Here is a 26009-nt window from a genome sequence, read left to right on the forward strand (position 1 = left end):
TTCCCAGTTAGGCCAGTTCAAATTTTCTGTTATGCCCTTTGGGTTGAGTAGAGTTCCAGGAGTATTTATGAACCTGTTTAACAAGGTGCTGTATGGGCAAATATATAAGGGAGTCATGGTTTACTTGGATGATGTTTTGATTTATATGGAGACCCTGAAGCAGCACATACAGTTGGGACAGTCTGTATTGACCAAGCTGCATGACAATTTCCTATATGTGAAACTTTCCAAGTGTGAGTTTTATAGGGACAAACTGGATTTCCTGGGTTACCGGATATTGGCAGCTGGAATTGAGATAGACCTCGGCAAGGTGCAGTCTGTAGTGGTTTGGGAGGCTCCTCACACAAGAAAGCAGCTCCAGTCTTTCCTCATTTTTTGCAATTTCTATTGCAATTTTATTCAACTCATCCAGGGTGCACTCTCCCTTACCAACTAAGGGAAGGGGCCAAAAGCCAAGACACCTGGGGATTGGTCACCTGAGTGTCAAAGAGATTTTGAGATGTTAAAGAAGCTGTTTACCTTAGAACCCATATTGTGGCATGCTGACTCTTCCAAACCTTTTGTTGTACAGGTAGACACTAGTGATGTGACCATGGAGGGTGCTCTCCTCCAATGTGGGGAGGATGGACAGTTGTATCCATGTGCTAATCTGTCCCACAAGTTCTCTGAAACTGAAAGGAATTGGGCTGTGTGGCAGAAAGAGGCCAGGGCAAGTTGGCACTGACTGCATGGCACCATTGGTTGGAATGTGCTTCTTGCCCTTTTGAAGTGTGGACAGACCATAAGAACTTGAAGATCTTGTGGTCCCCTCAAAGGCTAACTGTGAAGCAACTACGTTGGGCAAAATCCCTTTCTAAATTTAATTTCACTCTGAAATATCTTCTGGGGAAGAGTAACTTTCTGATGCCTTGTCCTGCCTTCCTCATCATGCCAGCAAGTGGGATAAGGTGGTTGATACTGTGTTCACTCCAAAGCAGCTGAAGTTGGGGGTGGTGACCCATAGTCAGTCTCAAGCCCACAAAGCTGCTGTCTACTCCCAAAGACATGCTACCCAAACTGGGGATCCTACCAGGGTGACTGTGGTTGAGGAACCCCTGACCTACCTAATTCATGAGACCTTCCAGGATGACAAGGAGGCTGAATTGTTCAAGGTGTCACTGGTTGAAAAGGATGCCCTGTTGTAGTTGGGGTCCTGAATCTATGTTCCTGAAATCCTCCGCAAACAGATGATTTCAGTTTGCCATGACTCAAAGTCTGCTGGACAATTTGGATTTATTAAAACTTTGCATTTGACCCACAGACAGGTTTGGTGGAAATCTCTCTGAAAGGATGTGGGCGCCTTTGTTCAGGAGTGTCCTGTGTGTCCAGGGCTAAGCGCACCCAGGGGAAGGCGCAGGGGCAGCTTTGGAGGCCTCTGAGACCCTGAGCAGTGATTACTATGCATTTCTTTACAGATATATCCCTCAGCCATGGGAAATCAATAATCTGGGTAGTGGTGGATACCTTTTCCAAACAAGGCCATTTTGTACCTCTGAAACAACTTCTCATGGAACAGAAATTGGCCAAGTCATTTGTGAGCCATATTTACAGACTACATTTGGAACCAAGCAAAATAATCAACAACAGAGGGACTCCGTTCATGTCCAGATTTTGGTTTTGCTTTCTCAAGTTCCTGGGGATGGAATGGGCTAAGATCTACCCACCATTTGGAAAGTGATGGGCAGTGAGAAAAAGAGAGCGAACCAGGTGCTTGAGCAGTATTTATACTGCTGCGCCAACTACCAGGACAACTGGACTGGCCTGCTCTTGTTTGCTGAATATGCTTACAACAATGCTGTACATGAAAGTACTGGTCGATCCACTTTCAAAGTGGTATATAGACAGGAGGGGAAGCCATTGCCTTCTGTGGAGGGGGAGTGCCCAAAAGATCTACAGGTTTGGTTGGGAAATATCCAGCAGCCCTAGGCCCACATCCATAAAGTCCTATGTAAAGCTAAAGAGACTTATAAATGCCAGGCTGACAAGAAATGTAAAACTGTACATTTTGAGGTGGGGGAATCAGTGTGTATCTCTACTAAGAATCCACATTGCGCTCAACCCAGCTGCAAGCTAGGTCATCAGTGTTAAAGTTGTGTGTGTCATTAACAAGGTGACAGTAGAGGTGGAATTGCCTAAAACTTATAGGAGTGTGCCCCCTGTGTTTCATTCCAGCCTCCTGAAATGTGCGCCACCTGCCGACTGGTGGCACCCAGAAGTGGATGTGCCTCCTCCTCTGCTTGTTAATCATCAGGAGCACCATGAAGTTACCTGTATCTTGGACTCACATTTCTATCACGTCCACCTGCAGTATTTGGTTGCTTAGAAACATTTCTCTGTGGGGGAGAATGAGTGGTTAATTCTTCTGATGTTTGAGTCCCCTGTTTTGGTGTCTGAGGTCCATTGTAAATACTCTCACCGTCCTGGGGGGGCCCAGATTATCATTGGAGGGCAGTATGTCATGATCAGCCCATTTCTGGTTTGATCCTGCCATGTCTCCCGCCCAAGATGTGGGATCCTTTCTCTCTTTATCCCCCTTCCCTTTAATTACTATGGTTGTACTTCCTTATTCTTTGTACTTTTCCTTCCCAAGTAATGCCTTATCAGCTCATTAGACACCTGCTGTTGTAGTTCTGTCAGTAGTGTGGAATGGGGGAGGCTGAATTGTTTCTGGACTGTGGGACTGGAAGTTTGCCACACCCCATCCCCTTGGGAACTGGTAGTGAGGGGTGGGGTGTGACATGGGGCATGACATGAGGTATAATGCAGGGTGCTTTGCTGCTTATGGTTTGATTTTGGAAATAGTCTAAATGCTTATTCCTGATGCTGTTTCATAATAAAGAAATCATCTCAACACAGAGTCTTGTTATTGAACAGTCCAGGGGCATGACAAGGATAAACCAGAATGTATTGGTTTGTTTTGCTGAGCTGCACAAGGGCCACAGTGTATTTGCTCAGATAGTCCAAATGGGTGAGCAAGGCTATCCACAAGGTTTATGCTGTGGCTTATCACTGTGCATGTTCATTCTTGATTCTCATTTATCAGCTGTTTTCACTGAGCATGTGGATATTGCCAGGCAGCAATGTGGTCCAATACACTGACATTTATCTGGCACTGTCCCATTGATGTGGACTCCAGAGGCAATGCAGCTCCCTCCCCTTCCGCTTTCATGACCACTTCGGCTGGAAACACACACACACACACCCCCCTTTGGCTGGAGCGCTCTGGAGATGCAGGAAAGCAGAAAAAAGCTTGTCAGTCTTCTCTGTAACAGGCTTCGCATGCACAGTCTCATGTGTGCCTACACAGAAGACCATTCGATGATTTTTACTTTTCAAGAGACTCACACCTGGACTATTGGGTGCAACAAATCATTCAATTCAGTTATTCAATAGAGTTTTCCAGCCTTCTCCCAGAGTGGTTCCTTGCCTCTTCCAGATCGCTCAAAATGGAGGACAGTGTCTGGCATACAACATTTGCTGATGATAAAATCCATAGAAAACGTACCTCCTGCGAGAGAAGCTTAGAAATCTACTTCATATTCTTCATGGTTCCCAAGAAAAATGGAGACTGGCAAGCCATGCTAGATCTAGAATTTGTCAACAGGCTTGTGATTCAAAAACATGGAGCCATTACATTCAGTCACTGAAGTCCTCAATCCAGGATGATTCATGACTTCCATAGATCTCATGGAAGCATACCTTCACATTTATGTGGGCCATCACAGATTCCTCAGATTCTCATAACAAGGCCTATACTTCCAATTCTGAGCCTTACCTTTGGACTAATTTTGGGTCCTCAAGTGTTCTCCAAGGTTCTGGTGACACTAGTGGCCCCTGCCTGAAGGCTTCATCCGTATCTGGATGATATTCTTATTTGTTTACCAACAAAGGAGACACAAACCTGATCATACAAATGTTGGAGAATCAGTTACCTTTTGCAGGGACAAAAGTCTCCTTTCAACACGGGGCTATAGCAACTTGGTGTCATCACAGATATTCAAAAGTAGATGCTATTTCTTCCAGAGGACAAAGTCATCAAGATTTTGAGCTTGACCAAGAATATTGCCAGGGCCAAATCAGGGCCTTATAATTTTGTGCATTGAATCATCATGCTTCAGTTGAAGAGATCTGCAAAGCAGCCATATAGTCATCCGTACTGACCTTTATCACAAGCTAAACTACACTTCAGCTGATTCAGACTTCGGATGACGAGTTCTGCAGAAAGTGGTGGATGACTTGTAATTCCCACCTGAAGATAGAGGGACACTGCTATTGGAAGTTCCCAGCTTTCAAGATGCTCTCCTCAGAGCAAGAATGGAATTTTGGAAACTTACAGTGAGGGTTCCTTCTGCTCTGAGGTAAGGAGAGCATCTTTCCCACCTAGAGAGTGACTAGGACATGGTGGATGAAACAAGATTCTAGTTGTGCAGAAACAAAAAGAAGAGGTATAGAAATCAGATAAATCGTTACATGTTTGGGAAAAGCTAAGAAAGCGAATGAGCTCATTCATCTTTTCGCTTGACACCTGTTCTTCTGATTACTGTTGATGTCTGTTCTGTGTCCCTTCTTGGTCCTTCTTGCCCTATTTGTAGCTCACAAACAATTTAAACTAGTCCAGAAGTTCCTGCCCGGAAGACAAAAAGTGGAAAGTTGTAGTCCTGCTTCCCTGAGCAGCCAAGGGGAAACAATCATGCTTCCAAAATGCCCTCTTTACTTCTGAACAAAAGGAACTTTCATAGTAAGTTTCCAAAGTTTTGTTCTCCACAGGTCCTTAAAATCTGAATCTCAAGTAACTTGAAGCATGTGGAGAAGAAGGGCTGGATGGAGAGAGGGAATGTGTGCAGGCAAGCCATTCCTGTAATGCCTTTGTGTGCTTTTCCACACATGCCTGTGCACGTGCATTGAGGTAACAGGAAGGGAAGAATGGCGCTCTGTTGATCCCCATGGTCTCTTTCCATGCAAATAAGGCTTGTGACTTGGATTGTGGCTTCTTGCACGCAATGAGCTTTGAGCTCTTGTGAAATCTTTAAATAATTATGCATTATTAAAGCTATAGAATGTTTATATTATTTACATAATATATCTGAATAGAGATTTTATTTATTTAGTTAGCCTGTTTTTTCTCTCTGAGATTCAAGGCAGATCATACAATATAAAACAATGTAAATCAGACAGAGGAAGACATCCAGTTAGCAATGCAACAGAACTAGAATTACAAAAGTCAGAAAAACAATGCTAAATGAAAAAGGTATTGGACATAAGATATTATAAACTGTAAAGAAAATGACATTACAAAAGTAGAAGACAGTGCAGTAAGAGCAGGAAAAAACATAAGCACTGGAATAGACTACAGCCCTGTTCTTTTTATAAAGAAGCATCCCCCTGAACCATTCTATTATACTATATGTTTGCTTCCTTTTGAAAAATTCCCTCCTGAACAATTCTGTTTCAGTCTACAGAATGACAGGACTGTGGGAGCCTTCCTGAACATCTCAGGCAAGAAAGGATCCACATCAGAGATTGCACGGGCACAAGCAGCTGCAGCAACTACATTTACTGTAGCAAGCATTTATCCTTTTCAACAATATTTAATAATGGCAGCGTTTCAATAGACTTGCATTTTAAAATATAGAGTAGCCCTTTGGAGTTCTGTTTCCTCTCATGGACCTTAAAACTACCGCCAAAGAAAGGAATTAATTACATATTTTTATCTACTTCTTGCAGTGATTGGGATTCCACTACTGGGTAGCCAAGCAGCTGGGCCAGGTGCTGCTTCAGGAATTCCAGGACATACAGCTTCTATGGCCACCAAAACCTGGCCAGAAGGTAAGACTGTTCTACAGCATATCAAGTTTAAGTTAAAACATTTATATAGTTGGGTCTGGGGGGTGGGGAGCACAAGCAGCGCTTGTTCCCTCTAAAAAGATCATACTTATTTTTAAATTTTAATGTTATTAAATTTATATCCTGCCTTCCCCAACTGAAGTCAAGCTCAGGATAGCGTACAATATTTTTAAAAACAATTTCACCAATACTATAAAATTCACTATACGCACGAAACTTTGAAAACTCAAGATGGCAAGCAAATTTAAGCCATTGAAAACCACCCAGCCCAGCTCAAACATGAACTCTCACTGATGCACTGCCCAAGTGTGGCAAGGTCAAGAGAGGGGCAGCTCAAAGGCCCTTTCTGCACATGCAGAATAATGCTCTTTCAATCACTTCCACAATTGTTTAGAAGTGGATTTTGCTATTCCGTACAGCTGCAAAGTTCATTGAAAGTGCATTATTCTGCATGTGTAGAAGGGGCCAAAGGGATGGGTTATTGCTGGATTATTGTTGGTTTATTTGTTGTAGGGAGGCTGGCAGATGACATTGGAATGTTCGAGCAGTCTCAACCAAAGGCCAGGTAGAACATCTCTTGTCTTACAGTCCCCATGGAACAGTTTAAGATCCTGCTGGGCCCTGGTGTCAGCTGACAGAGAGTTCTATCAGGCTTGAGCCAGGTCAAAGAAAGCCCTGGCTTTTATGTCCCTGGTGACAGGGACCAGGGATTTTTATCAGAGGACTAAAACATGCTAAAACATGTTAGTGGTGTGGCTCTGCATCAGTGGGAGCTCCTCCACCAGCCAAAGTTCAGAGCACTGCCCTCCAGGCCCCTTTTCTGGTATATCTGTACACAGTTCTATTGCTGCATCAGCCCGGGCTATAGAGGTGTAGCAAGCTTTTCTTCCAAGAAAATCCTAAGATTTTTCTACTCCTAAAAATACTAATCTATTACTTTTTTTTTTTGCAGTAACATGCTTATTGGAAAATGTGTCTCTTAAAAAAAATTCAGTCTAATTTTTTAATAGCTTCTTCATAGTCTGTGCAACTTTTCTTTTGGGAGATGGAGTCCATTTATTGTTTCAGTGGAAAAATCGTTCAGTAGCATATAGTCTCCTTTAAATAAATTTTGGAACACTCCACTCTTTCAGCTCCTGAAATCCCAAGAAATCTTTCATACAGTTCATATGTTCATAACCATTGAAGAATTCTGGTGTCCAGTTGCCTTTTCCTGATGAGCTTCAGGAACCTGGTTAAAAATAATTCAGTTGAGTGGTGGTGATTACAAAAAATGGTTAGTTTGTTCTAATTATGTGGAAACACCTAGAATTTAACTTATTTTTTTCTCTCATCAGTATTGTTGCTTACATATTTGCATAGAGAACTGTAGAACAGTAATTGAGTAATAGTAGTCAGAATAAGGAACACATGATCCAGAATACAGGACATATTTTTTAATGATGTAAAAGACGGTGTGGACTAGCATTTCCAATGGGAACTGTTGCCAAACTTCCTATCCTGTGTGCCCCTTTGTAAAAGATTTCATTGTTAAAAGAGTCTATTTCTTGTATTTATGGTATCTCTGGAAGGCTCTCTGATCAGAAGAACCATGGAAGAAATACCTAATAATTCTCTTCCAGCTGAGATTCTTGTAGGAACATGTTCTGGGACTGTATGTTTTACTGGCTTTGAAAAGTTGGTTTACTACCTTCTATAGTATTTCTGAAATAATTTTAGATAAAATAGATATAGAAGTTTGAAAAACAATTCTTTTTCTACATACTTTCTTGCACAAGTGTTGATACTAACTGGTGGTGATGAAAATATATGGGCTAAAAGTTGGTAGTTTGAAGAAGGTCCTTGGTATTCCTGGATATGTTTTGACAAACGTGAGACATGAATGTGTTATGAAGTTTGTGTTGAATATTTACTAATGTGCCTTGGTAAAAGTAATCTTGTTAGCAGTAAAGAATAGAAATGAAGATTAAAATCAAGTTGTTCAGCAAAGGCATTTGGTTGGTCTTCAGATTTACTAATATTGAACTTTATGACTTTTACCAGTGGACTTTTAATATGTTGTTAACTACTGGTAAATGTCAGCATGTACATTTATCGTAGAACTCTCATGTGCTTCCAGCAGGGAATGTTGATTGCTCTATGGCTGCAATCTTATGTATATTTACCTGGGAGTAAGGCCCATTGAGTTTAATAGAACATACCCTAGAGATACTTAGGAACATTCTGTACATTTGCTAGCAGGTCATTAACTTTCATGGATACTTATGGTGTTTGGCATGTAGCTTCTTAGGTAGTGGCAATGCACAAAAAGACATAGTCCCAATGGGTACCTATTTTATCAACAATAAAACAGCTGCATGTGCAATAAACATGTGCAATAAACATCACATGCTTATTGGAGACTTTATAACCTTCAAATTGTAGAAGCAACTTTAAAATATAGAGTTGGGAAAAAGTTACAACAATGTTAGGAAAAAGAAGACCCAATATTAGATACATTGACATAATCATGGAAGTCACCGCCCTCAGTTTGCAAGACCTGAACAAGACTGTTAATGATAGGACATTTTGAAGGTAATTAATTGATAGGGTCTTCTTAAGTTGGAAGTGGCTTGCTGCCCCCTAACGCACACATAGACAAGTTTCGCTTTTATACGGTTCTTGTATTTCACACAAAACTGGCTGGGATTGTAATAAGTCCAGATGTGGCCACTTGTACATGTTTCCCTAATTTTGTAAGTTCTCTATTTGCACATTTAAAAAAAACCAAGAGTCAGTGGTGTAGCACCAACGGGAAGGGGGGCATGACACCCTGGGTGGAGCTGCGGCGGGGACATGGCTGGGGCGTTCCGGGGCAGGGGGCACTGTGGCAGGGGCACACGCATGCCCCGGGTGCAGTTTCCCCTTACTCCGCCCATGCCAAGAGTTCAAATATTCTTTCGGCATGCTTGATAACTGGTGGCCTCAAAGTCAGTGTTTGGTCAGAAGGATTAGGAAATTATTTGGTTTTCAGACATCTGTAAATATTTTCTCTAAAGTTATTTCTCCATTATTGTATTTTCTTCGTCTGTGGTGAATGAATCATTGAAACTCTTTTGGATCATGTGACCTAGTTTCTTATTTTATTTAAATATGTTTGGATAATATTTTTTCAACATTAATATCATTTATTTTACAGGGCAAGGGGCAGATATGAATGTTTCTAATACACCTCAGAAGCTTGCTGTTCCACCCCCTAGTGGACGACCTTCACCTGCCCCTGCAGCCACCCAGCCTTCTGCCGTAATGCCCGGTCCTTCTGTCCCACAGCCCGCAGCTGTGCAGCCATCACCTATTGTTCCACTGCAGCAAAAACAAAATCGAATCAGCCCAATTCAAAAGCCACAAGGACTGGATCCTGTTGAAATTCTTCAGGAGCGAGAATATAGGTAATAGCCCTAACTGGGATGTGTGTTTTTCTTAAGCCATTGTACTGATTGTCGTGCTTTTTAAATATATCATATTTTCTGGAGATCCCATATGCTTTAAATCTGCTACTGTGTAATTATTGGGTAAATTAAAACATAAATGCAGAATCAACAGAGGCATAGAGAGCAATGCCACTGAGCTGAACCTTAAGCTCTGTTGGACTAACCTGTTGAAACACTCAAGTGGCAGGTGTTTGAAGGCCTTAGATCTGTCATCAGGGTTATTAAAGCAATATTTACTGGTCATAAAAGGAATTCATAAATAGAAATGTAGAAGATATGTTTGTCCAGAGATGGCGTCCTGGACTTCCCTAACAACCCGACCCATGGCCTGGCAGCTGCCCTATGCACCGCCACCCCATCACACCACTCACCAGGAGTTCTGAAGCAAAAGCAGGGCAAAGACACCACACTGCAGCAAGCCAGTGCAGCAGGCCTGCCTCCAGGGAGCAAGGAGGCACAGTTGAAGAAGCTGGCGGCAGGAGACTGGGCAACTCTGAAGCCACAGCAGCGAGGCCCTCCTCTCTGGGCCTGGCATCCAGTCCCGCCAGCAATGGGCCTGTTGTACCCAACTGGTCACTGCAGGGGGGGGGGAGGACTGGTGGTGGCAGAGCCAGACAGATAGACATCCTGTGTCCAAATGGGGGTGTGTGTGTGTGTGTGTCAGCATAGGGCAAGACTGGGAGGAGGGAGAATACAAAAAGGGAAAGGACAGGACAAACAAGGAGGGTGGTAGAGCAGAGGAGGTTAAGAGAAGAGTTGACAGGAAAGCTGAGAGTAAGATAGACAGGGAAAGAGGAGGTGGAGAAGGGGACAAGCCGGAAGAAAAGAGAGCCAGGAGCTGGGGCCAGCAAGACCCAGGCCTTCCCTGGCTGCTCATCCCAGCTGCCTACAGGGCTGGCCCTGGAGTTCAGTAAGGATGGCAGGCCGCACCATCCACTCCCAAACCAGCTGGGGAGAGGATGGGCCACAAGACTGCCCAGGTAAACGAAAAGAGGGACGGCACACCTGGCAGCACCAGACTGGGAAAAGTGGAAGCCCCATAATGTTGGATAAAATACATTTTGTGTGTGCCTATTTAAGACTTCTGGTGAGTCTTTCATTGGTAATAAAATAGGATACGGCAAAATATTTCAGTTCTATAACATCCTTTTCTAAAAACAGGCTAGTCTGTTTAAAGGCAAAAATCAGGGTTTGACCTGATCCAAAAGAGAATGAGGCCTTCTGTGCCTTTGTGGAATTTTTTTTTTTAAATAGCACATTAAGCACTTTTACTTAGTTCCACTTATGGTTGCCAGCCTCCAGGTGGCAGCTGGAGATCTCCCACCATTACAACTGATCTCCAGGCAGCAGAAATCAGTTCACCTGGAGAAAATGGCTTCTTTGCATGGTGGTCTCTATGGAATTATACCCTACTGAAGTTCCTCCCCTCCTTAAATCCTGCGTTCCTCAGGTTCTACCCCCAAATCTCAGGTATTTCCCAATCCAGAGTTTTCAAGCCTAGTTCCACTAAGTTTGATGGAACTGGCTTCCTTCTAGCTCAATTTAGTAGAAAAGGTGCGGCTTGGTGTCTCTGGCAGCAGCAAACCCTACTGCTACTTCTTACCTATCCCACTTACTGAAGACCTACTAAAGACCTCCAAATTCCCACTCCTGCTATTGTTGGCAATTCACTGTCCCCTAGGAGCAGAATGCCAAGGAGCATTTTGGGCTGCAGTGGGAGCAGGGAGGCAAGGAAGTCCTGTTCTGCTGATAGTAATGCCTTCCATCAGTGGAGATTTACCTCAGAGTCAAATCTCTCTCTCCCCCCCCCCCCCCCCATTTTTGCCTGTCAGGCACTTGACAGCCCAAGCAATTTTGCTTTCTAGTTCAAACAGTAAACACAAGCAAATTTATAATTCTTGGGTAGCTACTTTTGCTGTTGGTGTTCAGGCCTGGTTTACAGCCATGCACTTTGACATCCATATTTTCATTGTGTATACCTTCTCTTCAATGCTTTTATTAACTAAGTCTTTTTACTTTTGGCTTTATGCAAAGAGGCATTCCTTATTTCTTGCTCAGTAATAAAACTGCAAGGGTTTTTTTGATACCTGTTTGAAAAATGGCTTAGGTGAGATTGCAGTTTTATGTAATGGCCCTCACTGAGAAGGGATTGTGATTAAAGCAGTTCTGATCGAATGGGCTTCTGTGGCTTTCAGAATTTCCTCGTGTTTTATACTTAGGAACAGACTCTTTCAGCTTAAATTGCTAACTTCACAGCCAAGTGATATCCTGCTGCTTCTGAGGCTGCTTTGTTTGAGGCTTGGAGCCACTGAAACAGTTCTGTCCCTCAGTATGTGGTGCTGGCAGTTGTTGTGTTGGATCCTGGTTATGCCTATGATTTGCCATGGCTCAGCTTTCTGGCTTGCTCTGGGGAATGTCAGGGCAATGCTAGTGATTGTGGATTGTGTCCTTACAGCTGTCACAAAAAGAGTTCTATGACGCTCAACCAGTGAATGGTGCTTTTGTAGAATTCTTTGTCTTTCAACAGATTTATTTATTAAATTTCTTAAACATTAAATATATGATGTTGCATCATCTATTCCTCCCAGATGAGATTATGCTATCCTTCATTGTTGCATGTTCTATTATATTCCTTGTTAATCATATATCTTTAAAGTATCTGTATAAAACCTGTATATTGGTAATATGTAGAGGGAAGTTCATCTTATTTGCTGTTTGAAACTGGCCCAGTGTGTTAAATTTATGCCATAATTCATATAAAGCAATCTTAACACTCCCCCCTTCCAAGTACAGCTTCAATCTTAATGAATAAGTCTTGTAAAACTAATAATGTGCAGTGTAATTTAATGTCATTCCAGTATGTATAAAGCTTCTTTTCTTCTCTGTGCTAATAAAAAATTGTGCATGCTATTGTATTGAAATTAGAGCACAGTGGATTATGTCAAATGGATCCTGTTTATCATGTGACAAAAGTATCCCTAGTACAAAGCTTTTCTGGGACTTGGAGTAATCAATCCTGCTGTATGGCACCCATTCCAAACTTATCTTCCCTTCTAATGTTACTTTTGTAGTTGCATTCATTGGGAATGCCTTTTGCAAGAAGATCCTTATCATCAGTTCCAATTCAAAACTCACTTTCTACACATGGATGAAGACAAATAACTCCACTGTAGAGATTAATTAAACATATTTGGGCAAGGTTATCCCTGAAGCGCTTGTAAATGGCAGCTTCAAGAAACTGCTTTCTTCTTAGTCCTTTCTTATGGCTGAATAACTTAATAGCCTTTAATATTTTTCCTCTTTATCATTTATTCCAAGGATTAAGTGTTGAGCATGATTTAAATATTTGATGCATTTATTTTAGGTGAAAGTTGACTGTCATAAAGTTTTGCAAGATAAAGCATTAATTATAATTTCACGTACAGGGTGTTACCTGTAGTAATTTTTTACACTGCAATTTTGTTTCTTAGCATTCATGTGAAAGCTGTTTGGCAGGTGCTTTCATACAAAACATAACTTCACTTTTTAACAAGGCAAAGATAAAGTGCATTTGTTTAATAGCAGTAACAATTTGGTGTTGATGGATCTCTTCAGTGCATTTGTTTAATTTGGCTTTACAACTTACCTTGTAAGTTTAATTCTTTGTTCACTGTTGCCTGCTAGTTTGTCAGGCAGGTTTTTTATGTAGGTGAATGGGTTATTAGCAACACTAGCTTCCCATAGCCAATCAGATGTCAGTCTCAGAAATTTGGGCTTTCTCTCTACTGGTTCTGGTGGGTTTTCTGGGCTGTGTGGATCTTGTTCCTAACGTTTCACCTGCATCTGTGGCTGGCATCTTCAGAGGTGTATCACAGAGGGAAGTCTGTTACACATTGACATCCCTCTGTGACACACCTCTGAAAATGCCAGCCACAGATGCAGGCGAAATGTTAGGAACAAGATCCACAAGACCGCAGCCACGCAGCCACACACCCCGGAAAATCCACCAGAAGCATTTGAATCCGGCCGTGAAAGCCTTTCTCTCTACTGTCCTTTTCCTCTCTCCCTTGATGCAATCAAGTAGTTGTAAGTATTCATGTTCACCAGTAAGTTGAGTTCTCACTAGAATCCACAATAAGTTGAACCATGTTATCCTATCCATGGTTCAGAGAGCCAACATTATGCTTGAACCAGTCCAGTATATCACAAATAGATATATTACCATATATACCACAATGCAGCTATTATTCAGCATCTACAGAGCATCAGGAATGAGTTACTTTCTTGCCCAAACAGGTTGTAGTCTTGCAGTTGCTTCATAATTTATATGCAAAGATTTGCCCCCCCCCCCGCACCACACACACACATTTTCCCACTTTGGATTAACTGCATATTTTCTGTAGCATTTGGATGTCTGAAAACATGTCATGTTCTTGCCAAAGATTTTTGGCCAGTCACGATCCCAAAAAAGCTCCATGTTTTCAAAGGCATCAATACAGAAAAAAAAAAGATTTTCTGGAAAGGTGTCTTTAAAGGAGGGAAGAAGAAAGGAGTAACTTTATGACTAAGGCTGCTCCATCTAGCAGAAGGGCACCAAAAGGCCAATAGCACAAGATCATGTTGAACTCAATATGTCTTAAATATTTTCCAGTTTTTGGAATTTCATCTCTCTCTCTCTTTTTATTATATATTGTCGAAGGCTTTCACAGCCGGATTCAACAGGTTCTGGTGGGTTTTCCAGGCTGCAGGGCCGTGGTCTGGTGGATCACAGTGTAACAGACTTCCCTCAGTGATACACCTCTGAAAATGCCAGCCACAGATGCAAGCGGAACGTTAGGAGCATGATCCGCCAGACCATGGCCACACAGCCCAGAAAACCCAGTCTCTCTCTCTTAGGCCCCTTCCGCACACACAAAATAATGCGTTTTCAAACCACTTTCACAACTGTTTGCAAGTGGATTTTACCATTCCGCACAGCTTCAAAGAGCACTGAAAGCAGTTTGAAAGTGCATTATTCTGCATGTGTGGAATGAGCCTTTGTTTTATAGCAGTATCACTCTGTGCAATTTAGTCAGTCTGCCCAATAGGTTCCATGTTGTTAGCTAGAGATACATATTGGGAATGTTTTCATGTTGTCCTTTGGCTCGGGAGATCATTCATTACAAGCAGTCCAGCTCATGCAAAGCATAATGGCATGAACCATAGTTGATTTGAAAAGCAGGAACAGAGTGAAATGGAACGTCTGTGTTTCCAGTACAGGGGACATTTGAAATTTTGCCAAACCTGAAAAAGCAATGAGAACTCCAAGCTAACCTTCCAGAGTTTTTTCACGTGTAAGGAAATGTTTGCATTGCGTAGTGTATTTTTGAAATTCTGGGTTTATGCAGAATAATTCAAATTAACTTTAGCTGTTTTCAAACTCCTTTATCCCATGGTTGACCTTGACTAGCAACCCAGTGCTTGTAAAACGGGTTAATAGCCTTAATTTAGAAATGTGCCTTGAGCCAGCCAATGATAGCCATCAGAAAGGAATGAGTTCATTAAAGAGAACTACTCTCTGGTGAATTCAGTGGACTTTTTCTTCGCTAGCCTGTCTTGACTTCTCTAAACCCTGCATTATGGAGATAGGCTTTCTGAAGGGGCCACTGGGCAGTACTGAGTGGTTGTTGCATTTGGCTGTTTAATTTTTCCCCTATCTCTTTCTCACTCATTCTCTCTCTCCTGGACACAGTAGCTTTTATATCTTTTGTGATACAAGGAAGTAGAAAAGTCACCAAACATGTTAATTTTATATGGTAATTCTTCCTTGTTAGTATTCTAAGTATCCCCTTCAATCACAAAGCAGACCAATTACTGAGTGACACAAAAATCATAGAGCTGTTTTTTTTAGTGTCATACAGCTATTACAAGGAACAAAATGCACCAGCATCATTCTGAACAAATAACTCTCTTGCTAGGAATCAAAAACTTCTCCTTTGGATCTGAACAAATATCTGTTGCTTTTAAAGGAATTCTTTCTTGACAGTACAGTAGCCCTTCCTGATTTACTGCTCAATCTGAATGGAAAACCTTTCTGACCTAATTCTGTGTCATTTTTCTGTAGTTCTGTAGTAGCCTCCTGTAGTTATGTAGTATTACATTTTCATTGGTTATTTCAGCAAGTTTAGCATTTTGTGTCTACCTGCTGTATCTTACTTAAGTTAGGAGATGCAGTCTGGAAGAGAAACACGGTTTTAAACATCAAGATATGTCAAACAAGTTGTCAAGCACCAGCACAAAGCATTTAATCCCTGCTTTTGAATATGATTATTTCTTGTATCTATGAGATTCTGATGTGCCATTGGCACTTTCTGGTATGTTGATTCAAGCCAGTTTATACATCAGGCAAAATAAAGCAGTAAAATACTTTTAACCATTTTTTATGGCACCCTATCCAGGTGGGGTGGAAGTTACATGTTTGAAAGTTCCTCTTTAAGTGGAAAAAAATCCCTGACCATTAAAAAAAATAGCATATCAAGGGGAGGTTAATCTGAATTTTCCCCTGACATGCCAGTTTTCTACATTCACAGTTATAGCCATGTGGAATCTGAATATATAAAACCTACACCTTTTGACCTGAATTGATACTATCCAGGAAGAGTTTTACCACTTGCTTCTCTGTAGGGACACCAATCTTCAGGTGGGTGGGGTTTTTCCAGATTTACAGTCCTCTCCTATTAAATGTATAAATCAGCCCTCATTGTGATTTGTGCTTGCTTTTCCCCATCTACTTCATTTGTAGGAGCTATTAATTTAAGTTTATATATGTATCTATGAACTGTAGACAAAAACTTTTGAGTAAAGATACCTAACGGTGCCCTGTGTTTCAACTGAATTCCTCTAAAAAGCTGTCCTTGGTATGAGAATCCTATGGAACAAGTGCATTACTGTTCTCTCCCACGAGGGTCACAACTGTTTGATCAGTAAACCTGAGAGCTCTGTCTGAAACCATAGTTTATGCACTGCCCTGGAGCCTGTTTTCACAATATTTGTGGCCCATAAAAGTGAAATAAACCACTGCCAGTCCAAATAGATAATACTGACTTGGATGGACCAAGAGCCTGATTTGAAAAGGCAACTTCATGTGCTTACACTGTCTTATTCTTTGCCTATTTATTTAAGAAGCAAGTGCCATTGAGTTCCACAGGGCATACTCTAAAATAACTGGGCACAGGATTATATTGCTTATAGACTGTCAAATTGACCTGGAACCGGTTGTTAAATTATTTGAATCCTATCACTGCTATTATGCATTATTGTTGACCACCTGGTTCTTTTCATTGATCTTTATGAATATTTGTTTTTAAAATATTACTTGGAAGATTCCTTGAGAATTATTCTGATTTGTGCAGGGTAGAAGTGTTTCAAATGTATAATTCTGGCTTTTATCCTTACCTGCTTAGGCTTCAGGCTCGAATTGCTCACAGAATTCAAGAACTAGAAAATTTGCCCGGCTCCTTGCCTCCAGATCTGAGAACTAAAGCCACAGTAGAGCTGAAGGCACTTAGGCTACTGAATTTCCAGCGCCAGGTAATACTTTTCCTGAAATAAATTGAGTTTTCCAGTTATCTGATGCATTTAAGGTTGTGTTCTAAAAGAACTACTGGGTACATAAATATTCTATGAAACCAAATTAGTTTTAAATATTTACAATGAATCATATTGATTTATGTGCTATTTTGTGTAAACATCCTAGAAATGAACAAATTTTATTTAAATTAACTTTTGGAATCTTCTCTGTTGTGGGACAGATTGGTTAACTTAACTCATCAGAACTTTAGGAATCTCGTCATAGTTGGAGGAATTCTAAGAGAGGCAGAAATGGCAGAAACTGAACATTAATTTCTCTTCATTCAGTTAAGCTACTCTGAGAAATTGTTTGCTTTTAACATTTTTCCTTTGGCTCATAGTTAAGACAAGAGGTTGTGGCCTGTATGCGTCGTGACACAACTCTGGAGACTGCTCTGAACTCTAAGGCCTACAAACGCAGCAAGCGCCAAACTCTGAGGGAAGCCCGAATGACTGAAAAACTTGAGAAACAACAGAAGATAGAACAAGAAAGAAAACGTCGACAAAAGCACCAAGTATGGACATTTTCATTAACTGAATTTTGTTTTGCTCTCTATAGCATCCTTTTCTCTGTATCATCCATTTTGGTTGAAAGCAGCTAGTTTATTTGCTTATGTTTATTTGCTTATGAATTTGTTTGCTTATTGAAGGCTGCACACTTAAGCTGCATTCTCTGTCCTGTATTCTTAGCCAGAATTCTTGAGGTATCTTACAAAAAAGTAAAAGCCAATAGAATAAAATCAGCAGCAACATTCACAATAAAAAGCCACATCATAAACTTCAGCAATTATATAATAACACATCCCAATAACACACCCTGTGAATACCTGAACATAATAGCATCTAACTAGAGCAATGTACACAAAGCTAATCAGCATCAGCAACTTTCCAGTAGATAAAAGTTTCTCGAGAGGCCCTGCTTTACATTATTCCATTTTCAGTGCTAAAGTAGTTGGTGCATGGGCTTTTCTGTGGCAGCACCGTGCCTTTGGAACAGCTATCCCCCTGGTGCCAAGTTTGTTGAATTTTTGGTGCTTGATGAAGATATTTTTAGTTTTATACACAAACACTGATGGCTAGTTTTCCATGAATGGGTTTTCTATACCATACTGTTTTACTTATTATGCAATTTCTTTTTCTTTCTTTTTTTTAGCATCTAGTGTCCCTGTTTTTTTTTGTGGTAAGATGAATAATATAGCTGCCGGGATATTTATTGTTTATCCTAAACAGCATCGTGTAGGTGTTAAGAGCAGGTGTACTTTAATCTGGAGAACCGGATTTGATGTCCCAGTCCTCCCTGAGTGAGTGGCAGACTCTAATCTATTGAACCAAGTTTGTTTCCCCACTCTTACACTTGAAGCTTGCTGGGTGACCTTGGGCCAGTCACAGTTCTCTCAGAATTCTCTCATTCCCACCTACCTCACAAGGAGTCTGCTGTGAGGAGAGGAAGGGAAAGCGTTTATAAGCTGCTTTGGGACTCCTTAAGGTTGAGGTGAAAATCAAAACTCCTCCTTTTCCTTAGAAGGGTGTAATTCTTTTTGGGATTGCATTTTAATGACAGTTTTGATTGTATTTTTTTGAAATGAAATTCCTAGTGGTACAATAAAGAGAACATTGTCCTATCACACCTTTGAATAGGAGTTCAGCACCTTGTCACTTATATAAAAAGTTAGATTCTGTACCAAATACTTAAATCTCTTTTTCAGAAGCTCTAAAGTCCAGAGGAGGTGACTGAAAACTGGCTTATACTTTGTTCTTAGCTGAATTATTCAAAACCAACGTATCATTGCAAGGCAGTACTTAATTAGCATTTAAAGTATATCCTACTTCAGGATGACACATATGCCTGAGTACTGTCAGCTTAACCAATGTGCGCTTCAACTAGAGCAGATGTATGTGTGGTTTGACTGAGGTTACAATTTTAGCTTAAGATAAGTGCTTTTCAGGAGTTAACTTGTTCTTTCCGGAGCTAAGTACATATCCTTGCCATTTCTACAGCTTAACACTGAGTCAGTAAAAAAGGAATATATCTAAATCATCTATAGCATACTAAATTTGTGGAAATTTACAAATACATTTACAGAGTTATTTAATATGTAATTCTTTTACAGGAATATCTCAACAGCATCTTGCAACATGCTAAAGATTTTAAAGAGTATCATCGATCAGTGGCTGGCAAAATTCAGAAACTTTCCAAAGCTGTGGCTACATGGCATGCTAACACCGAGCGTGAACAGAAAAAAGAAACAGAAAGGATTGAAAAAGAGAGAATGAGGAGATTGATGGTAAGAGAGGCATTTCGTAACAAGCCAATCAATGTGGTTATCAACACGTGCATTATATTTTGGTGGCTAGAACAATACATAATGCCGGGGTTCCCCCTTGCTTTCTTACCTGTGTGGGATTAATTGTCCTTGCAGTCCCCATGGGGGAACAGGATCCTTCATTTGTTGTCTGTGTCCTGTAGGAGAGTACCTGTAAAGCTTCTGAACAAAGCATAGTTAGGCAAATGCAGCATTAATGCTGGTTTCCCCTTTGGCTGTTGGTGCTAAGTGCCCCCTCTCTGGCTATGATGAGTTCTCACCACCACACTTCAAGGCCCTTGCTTTAAATGTAGATGACAGGCCAGAGAAGTATAATCCCGTGCTGTGTACCCTGTGATATGAACTGTGAATGTCCAGGTGAGAGGTTTTATAGTGATAGGCAGCAAAATGTGATGGACTGCCATGGAGGGATGCTGCTGGGTACAGATTGAGTTGACATCCTAAACTGCTGCTATGTTGGGGAGCAGGTTGGGAAGTGTGAGAGGGCACTCCCCCCCGCCCCCCCCCCCCCCCCCCGTATTTGTCCTCCTGTAAAATTATGTTTTGCTATGTCATGGTTTTTGGTGCTGTAATGTTATACCAGCAGCTGGTTTGTATGTGGAGCTAGATGAATTTAGGAATCATACTATATTCTGCTCCTTCCATGGGATGCCCCTGATGCTTCCCATATCCAGTGTAGCATTTACACCATCACAGGGCCAACATGGCACCAGCAGGGCTTTTTGCTGGCATATTTTTGAAATATGACCACATAGCATGTAGCATGCTAAACCCATTCAAAAACCAGAGAAAAACATTACTATCTCAAATAGAACATAGGCAATTGTTTTAATTTGGGGGATATGTGAACATATCCAAAAATTGACTTGCCGCCATTTTGACAAACATTTTTAAAATGCCTATCAGGTAGTGAATATGTATGGTTGATTTTCCCCATTCTTTACTTGGCTGACACTCAGAAGTATGTGAGTTGATATTGCTTCTTCCACCTAAGTTAACTAGTCTGGGTCTGTTGTGGGTAACTATGTACGCATTGGTGACGCCACGTTAATCTTTGATTTCCCTGCATTGCTAGGCTGAAGATGAAGAAGGCTACCGTAAACTGATTGATCAGAAGAAAGACAGGCGTTTGGCGTACCTGCTACAGCAAACGGATGAATATGTGGCTAACCTGACTAATCTGGTGTGGGAGCACAAGCAAGCACAAGCTGCCAAAGAAAAGAAAAAGAGGAGGAGAAGAAAGAAGGCAAGTGTATAATTCAGCTGTCACTTTCAGCCTTTTAAAATAATTCCCTTCATCTCCCCCCCCCCCAAAAGTAAGTGGCACCCTTTACAAAAATGTCTCTAAGGTCTTGATAAAATAAGATAATTTTTTCCAGATAAAATCTGCACTAAAAAGTAAAGATCATTTCATTTTAACACTTTTGAACAAACCTTTTCCTAGTTAAAAACATTCCCCCCAAACCAGTTGTTTCAAATGTGCCTCTATTACTTTAATGATGTAAGCTTATGTCTCACTGTAGCAGAACTAGACTGATCCAGCAGAGTTCCTCTGTCTCCCAAGTTCTGATTTAGACCTGGGTGCAACCTGTTATGTAAATCAAGAATTAGGGGGAAATGAAATATTATTAATTCTTTAAACTTGGAAGTTCAGTTGTTACTACTTATCCTTTGTTTATTTAGAACCTTGGGCACAAGGCTTGATAGCCATACAACACTGACAAGATGACTAGTCTAGAATAATCTCAGAGCCTTTGCATTTTACAAAGGCCGTTCAATTAAAAATGGGACACTTAAAACTGTTAGGAAGAAATCACAACAGAGTTAACACAAACATGTCTATCTAACTGACCACTTGCCTCTGATCTTACTTAGAGTTATAGTCACAATAGGCTGGTTTTGCTATCAGTGTTTCCCGAATTTAACAGGACTCCCCATCCAGGATCCTCCATAAGACAAAGTACATATGTAGTCATGGCTGCATTTTCCTTTGTCAGTACTGGAAATAGAGGGTTAAGAGAGAGATGGATGTTGGTTGAATTCAACTCCAGTTAATCTGAGATGTATATGAACATGACTTATTGTCGTGCTTGTAGTTTATTTTGCAGTTTATTTTGATGGTAGTTTTTTTTTTAAGCATAGAATTGTGAGGTTTAATTTTACCCAAATACCCAAATACAAGATACATGTTTCTTCTGGCAGTTACTAAGAACCAGCTTTTCTCTTTAAAATATTCTGATAAATGAGATTTCTTTCCAGTTACTTGGAAGGTGTATTTGTTGACAGATAGATGGATAATATGAAATGTGGATATTTAGTGTGTGGATATTGGAATCTGCGTACAGAAGGTCATATTGGAAGAAGTTTGTAGTGATATTGGTGGGGAATAATGGAAATAAATTGATAAAAATAAGCCTGCGGAAAAGCATTATAGTCAGAGAACAAATTATAAGTGGGAGAAATTAGAAGGAGAGAGAGGGCAGGTAATGAGAGAGAACCAGGATGTGTTGAGAAAGCAAGAGGAATCTACTGGGGGAAACATGCACAGATCAAGCTGTCACTACAAGATTACTCTTTTTAAACTGGACTGCCCTGTATCATGTCTGTCTTTATTCTAGTAACAGCAGTGTTTTTGACATTTTAATATGCTGTAGAATATGTACTATATTATAGGGAAAGTTTGGCCCAGCTTAATCTCTGAATCTGGTACAGCTAAGGCTGCCAAATCCTCACTGAGGAAGGGAAATGTTCAGTCCCCATTACTATTTCCTTCCAGTATCTGATGGGAGGAAAAAAATGCTGGTGATAGCATGGTATCACTTCTGAGGAAAACCTGGAAGTAATATTACAGCCCAGTAAAGATTGGGAGGGGGGAATGGGCATAGGGAGTGCGGAGGCCTGCGCTGATGTGTTTACCCTCTCCACTGACGTAAGGGGCACCTCCTGACACAGGTGGCAACTCCACTGCACAACTCCATGGCAGTGAAACCTGCAGAGGGCAATTCCATGGAGCAACACATGTATCCAATTGGATGCCGGGACGGCACGGGAATATGCCAGGGCTAGGGCTTAGGAATTACCCCACCTGAATGGGTGATATAACTCCATTAAGCCCTATGGAGGACTTCTGAGCCAACTCAGGATCAGGATTGGGCTGTTAGCCCCCTCTTGGATCTCTGGAAATTCTGCAGTGAAACTATAGAATTTTCAGTGACTCACAAGAGAGATACGATGTCACTTCTGGTTTTGCCAGAAGTAACATCATGCTGTCACTGCCCACCACTTCCCAAGTCCTCACTCTTGCTGGTTGCCAGGCAATACCTAGCAACCATAGGCCATTTCTGCATGGGCGGATAACAGCGCCCCAGAGACGGTAAAAACACTGTCTCTGGGGAGGTGTTTGCACAGCTGGTGCTGCTGCATTGCAGCAGCTCCAGCCTCGCCACCCCCAAGCGGTGCGAAGACACCACTTTTGAACCTCGCTCCCTGAGCGAGGTTTTTTGAAAGCAGCGTTTTCCACCTGCTGCCATGCGAATGGCAGCGGATGGAAGCTGCCATTTACCCCAAATGGCTCCTTACCGTCTCCTGTCTTCCGGCGCTCTGTGGAGGCGAGGGGACACGCCTCCTGGCCTCCGTCGCTGCAGCCGTTGCTCTGGCCATGGGGGCGTGTCCCCTAGCCTTCACAGGGTGCCAGAAGACAGGAGAAAGTAAAGAGCTGTTTAGGGGGGGGGGGGTGCAGCCTGTGCAAACACTTAGGCGCCACACCCAGCAGGACCATCCATGCGAACAGTCCCAGGGGGTGCATCGGCATAAACTATGCCAATGCACCCCCACTCAGCTGGCCGTGTGGAAACAGCCATAGATAGAACTATGAATCTTTTGCAGGCTCACGACCGTCAGGTCTCAGTTATAAGTATATTGCCCTACTTTGCTACATACAATTGTATGGGAGAAGGTATGCACAGAATAGGTGTGAAGGCTATTTATTTTGATGATAGTTTATTTTGAAGCACAGAATTGTGAGGTTTAATTTTAATTTCGGATTTTAATTCCTTAGATTCCCTCTTGAACATTAAAAATGTGCTATATTAAATTTATTTACAGGTAGAATTTTGCATTCATGCCCCCCAAAAGAAACAATTCATTGTCCAAAATGTATTCATGATGAGTATCATTCCCATTCTCTGTCTAAGATGTGCGTGTGATATTCTGCCAAGTTGCTTCTGGCTAATGGTGACCCTGTGAATTAACTGACTTCCAAAACTCCCTATCACTAACAGCCTTCCTCAAATCTTTCAAGCTGAAGGCTGTGTTTTCCTTTATTGAGCCAATCTGTCTCATGTTGGGTCTTCCTCTTACATCTAAGATAGACATATGATATTCCAAATGTAACATACTAACTGTACTTTACAGTTTTGTGTATTTTCCTAATTTTTTAAAATTTGACTATATTGTTTTATTACAGAAGGCAGAAGATAATACTGAAGTAATAGGATCTGGACTTGGTCCTGATGGAGAGGTAATTGTTTTTGTTTCTGTTTAGAATGCATTTCTGTGTATTCCCTTCAGTTCATAATATTTATACCAAGATCAAAGGAAAAATTGCAGGACCAACGCATCAAGTTGTTAGCTGTGGTGTGGGCTTTAGGATTTGACCTATAAACGTTTACAAATGTCTTTAATGTAGTTTTAAAAAGTGCAAAAAAAAAGTATTTGAGGCTTCTATACAAGAGTGGTAAAATGACCAGCGTTGTCTAATCTTCTTGTAGATGAAAGTAAATAATATTAGAAGAATAAATGAAATTGTACAAAGCTTGATACAAGTTAACATTAGACTTTTGTTCATAAAACTTCAAAATTTGGAGGAATCTCATGTAAGCTGTAAATGAGTAAGAAATTAACCATCTCACATGGAGATTCAACATGAACAAATAAATGATCTTTGAGGAAGAAAGTTGGTGGCTTATGCCGTATTTTCTAAATAAAGTAATTTGGAAGTTTCCATTATATAGCTAGAAATAATGTTTCAGAATAATATCAGTGCAGATGGCATCATCAAAAAGCCTGAATTCGAGATTTAGCTGTCTTTTGTTCATGTTTATTTATTTTTTCTTCACAATTGAAGGCAGACTTTTTAATGTGGTCCACAGCTGATTTTGGACGTTGGATTGTTACACCCAGACTAATCAAGGAAACATACACCAGTAGCTATACATATTGCTGTCTTTTCTGGCATGCAATAAAATGTGCAGTAAATTGGTTTAATGGAGGACCCTTTGTCCAACACAATTAATTGAAGATTTTAATGAGTGCCCTTGCAGTTAATGAGCTCTCTCACTAATGACTATGCTGTAAAGGTCTATAGAAAGTTTATCTGGGTACATGTATATGTTGGCATCTTATGCTGATAATATGACAAACAGTTTTTGTTTTTACATCTTTTCTTGTTTTGAGGAAAGCTAATGAGGGAAACATTCAGCCACTCATTAACTGTAGATTTTTTTTTAATTGAAAGAACCAAGGTTAATCCCTTCTCCCTCCCCTAGAGATTAGTTAAATATACTGAAATAGTGTTCATAAGTCATTAATATATAATCTTTAAAGTTATACACACACACACACACACAAATTCCTTTGTATATAAATGGCAACAGAGAAATAGACATGAATGCCACCTTTTTTTGTACATAAATATATACATGACAGGCTGTTGTTTCTTGGGTTGGTAGCAGCAAAAACTACTAGACAGCAGCCACACAGCCTAGAAAACAGACAGCAGCTAGTTGAGTCTTCAACTATACTCCTGACAATTTGGCTCAAGTGTACTTAATGGACAATGAGGGTGGTAGATAGTGCTGTCAAGTTGCAGCTGTTTCATGTCAACCCTGTAGGTTACCTTTTGTAGCAGCTCTGCCTTTGAATAGGGTATTTCTGACCTGTATATTGTATTGTTTCTTTGTATTGTATCTTTAATTTATATACCGCCCTCCCCTGAAAGTATATCCCTTCTATTTCTTGCTGTAACGTGATCACTTGGTGCTGATACGGATTTCCAAGAAAGAAATTAATATGAAGTTCATAACTGAACTGTTCCTGTCAGACAGAGATGTGTTTTCATAGATAAATCTGTATATTTCTTTGTACTATTCAGCCCATAGATGAGAGCAGTCAGATGAGTGATCTCCCAGTCAAAGTAACTCACACTGAAACAGGCAAAGTTCTTCTTGGACCAGAGGCTCCTAAAGCAAGTCAGTTGGATGCTTGGTTAGAAATGAACCCTGGGTAAGTTGCCAGAAATAAGGAAAAAACATTACTACTTTTTTTTTACTCTACATTTGTATTTAGGCAGATTCTATGCCTTTTAAAAATGCACATCTATACTGACCCATGGGGGGGGGGGTTGCATTTTTTTTTCATTCTTATCTGTTTCTTCCCCATCAGCTATGAAGTTGCCCCTCGTTCTGACAGTGAAGAAGAAAGTGGCTCTGAATTTGAAGAGGAAGTAAGTGAATGCCTCACTTTGACAGATATACTTTTATTTATAATGCTAACGTGAAAGTTTGTTGAAGACTTTCACAGCCAGAATCACAAGAATATTGTGAGTTTTCCAGGTTGTATGGCCGTGTTTCAGTAGTATTTTCTCCTGACATTTTGTCTGCATCTGTGGCTGCCATCTTCAGAGGACCAGGAGAAAATGCTACTGGAACATGGCCATACAACCTGAAAAACCCACAACATCCTAATG

At 40.8% G+C, this 26009-nt stretch overlaps 1 protein-coding gene across 3 annotated transcripts in view; it reads left to right on the forward strand.

Annotated features, from left to right (window-relative positions):
* SMARCA2 (SWI/SNF related, matrix associated, actin dependent regulator of chromatin, subfamily a, member 2) overlaps positions 1-26009 on the forward strand; it is a 126857-nt gene that overhangs the window by 35079 nt on the left and 65769 nt on the right. For all 3 annotated transcript variants that reach the window (XM_048502919.1, XM_048502920.1, XM_048502918.1), the window contains exons 5-13: positions 5764-5865; positions 9062-9311; positions 16775-16901; positions 17282-17455; positions 19052-19225; positions 20340-20510; positions 23730-23783; positions 25416-25546; positions 25706-25766. In XM_048502919.1, the coding sequence (XP_048358876.1) occupies positions 5764-5865; positions 9062-9311; positions 16775-16901; positions 17282-17455; positions 19052-19225; positions 20340-20510; positions 23730-23783; positions 25416-25546; positions 25706-25766 (1244 nt within the window). The remainder of the gene's footprint in view (positions 1-5763; positions 5866-9061; positions 9312-16774; positions 16902-17281; positions 17456-19051; positions 19226-20339; positions 20511-23729; positions 23784-25415; positions 25547-25705; positions 25767-26009) is intronic.

This window comes from Sphaerodactylus townsendi, linkage group LG07 (assembly GCF_021028975.2).
Source record: "Sphaerodactylus townsendi isolate TG3544 linkage group LG07, MPM_Stown_v2.3, whole genome shotgun sequence".
Taxonomy (NCBI): Eukaryota; Metazoa; Chordata; class Lepidosauria; order Squamata; family Sphaerodactylidae; genus Sphaerodactylus; species Sphaerodactylus townsendi.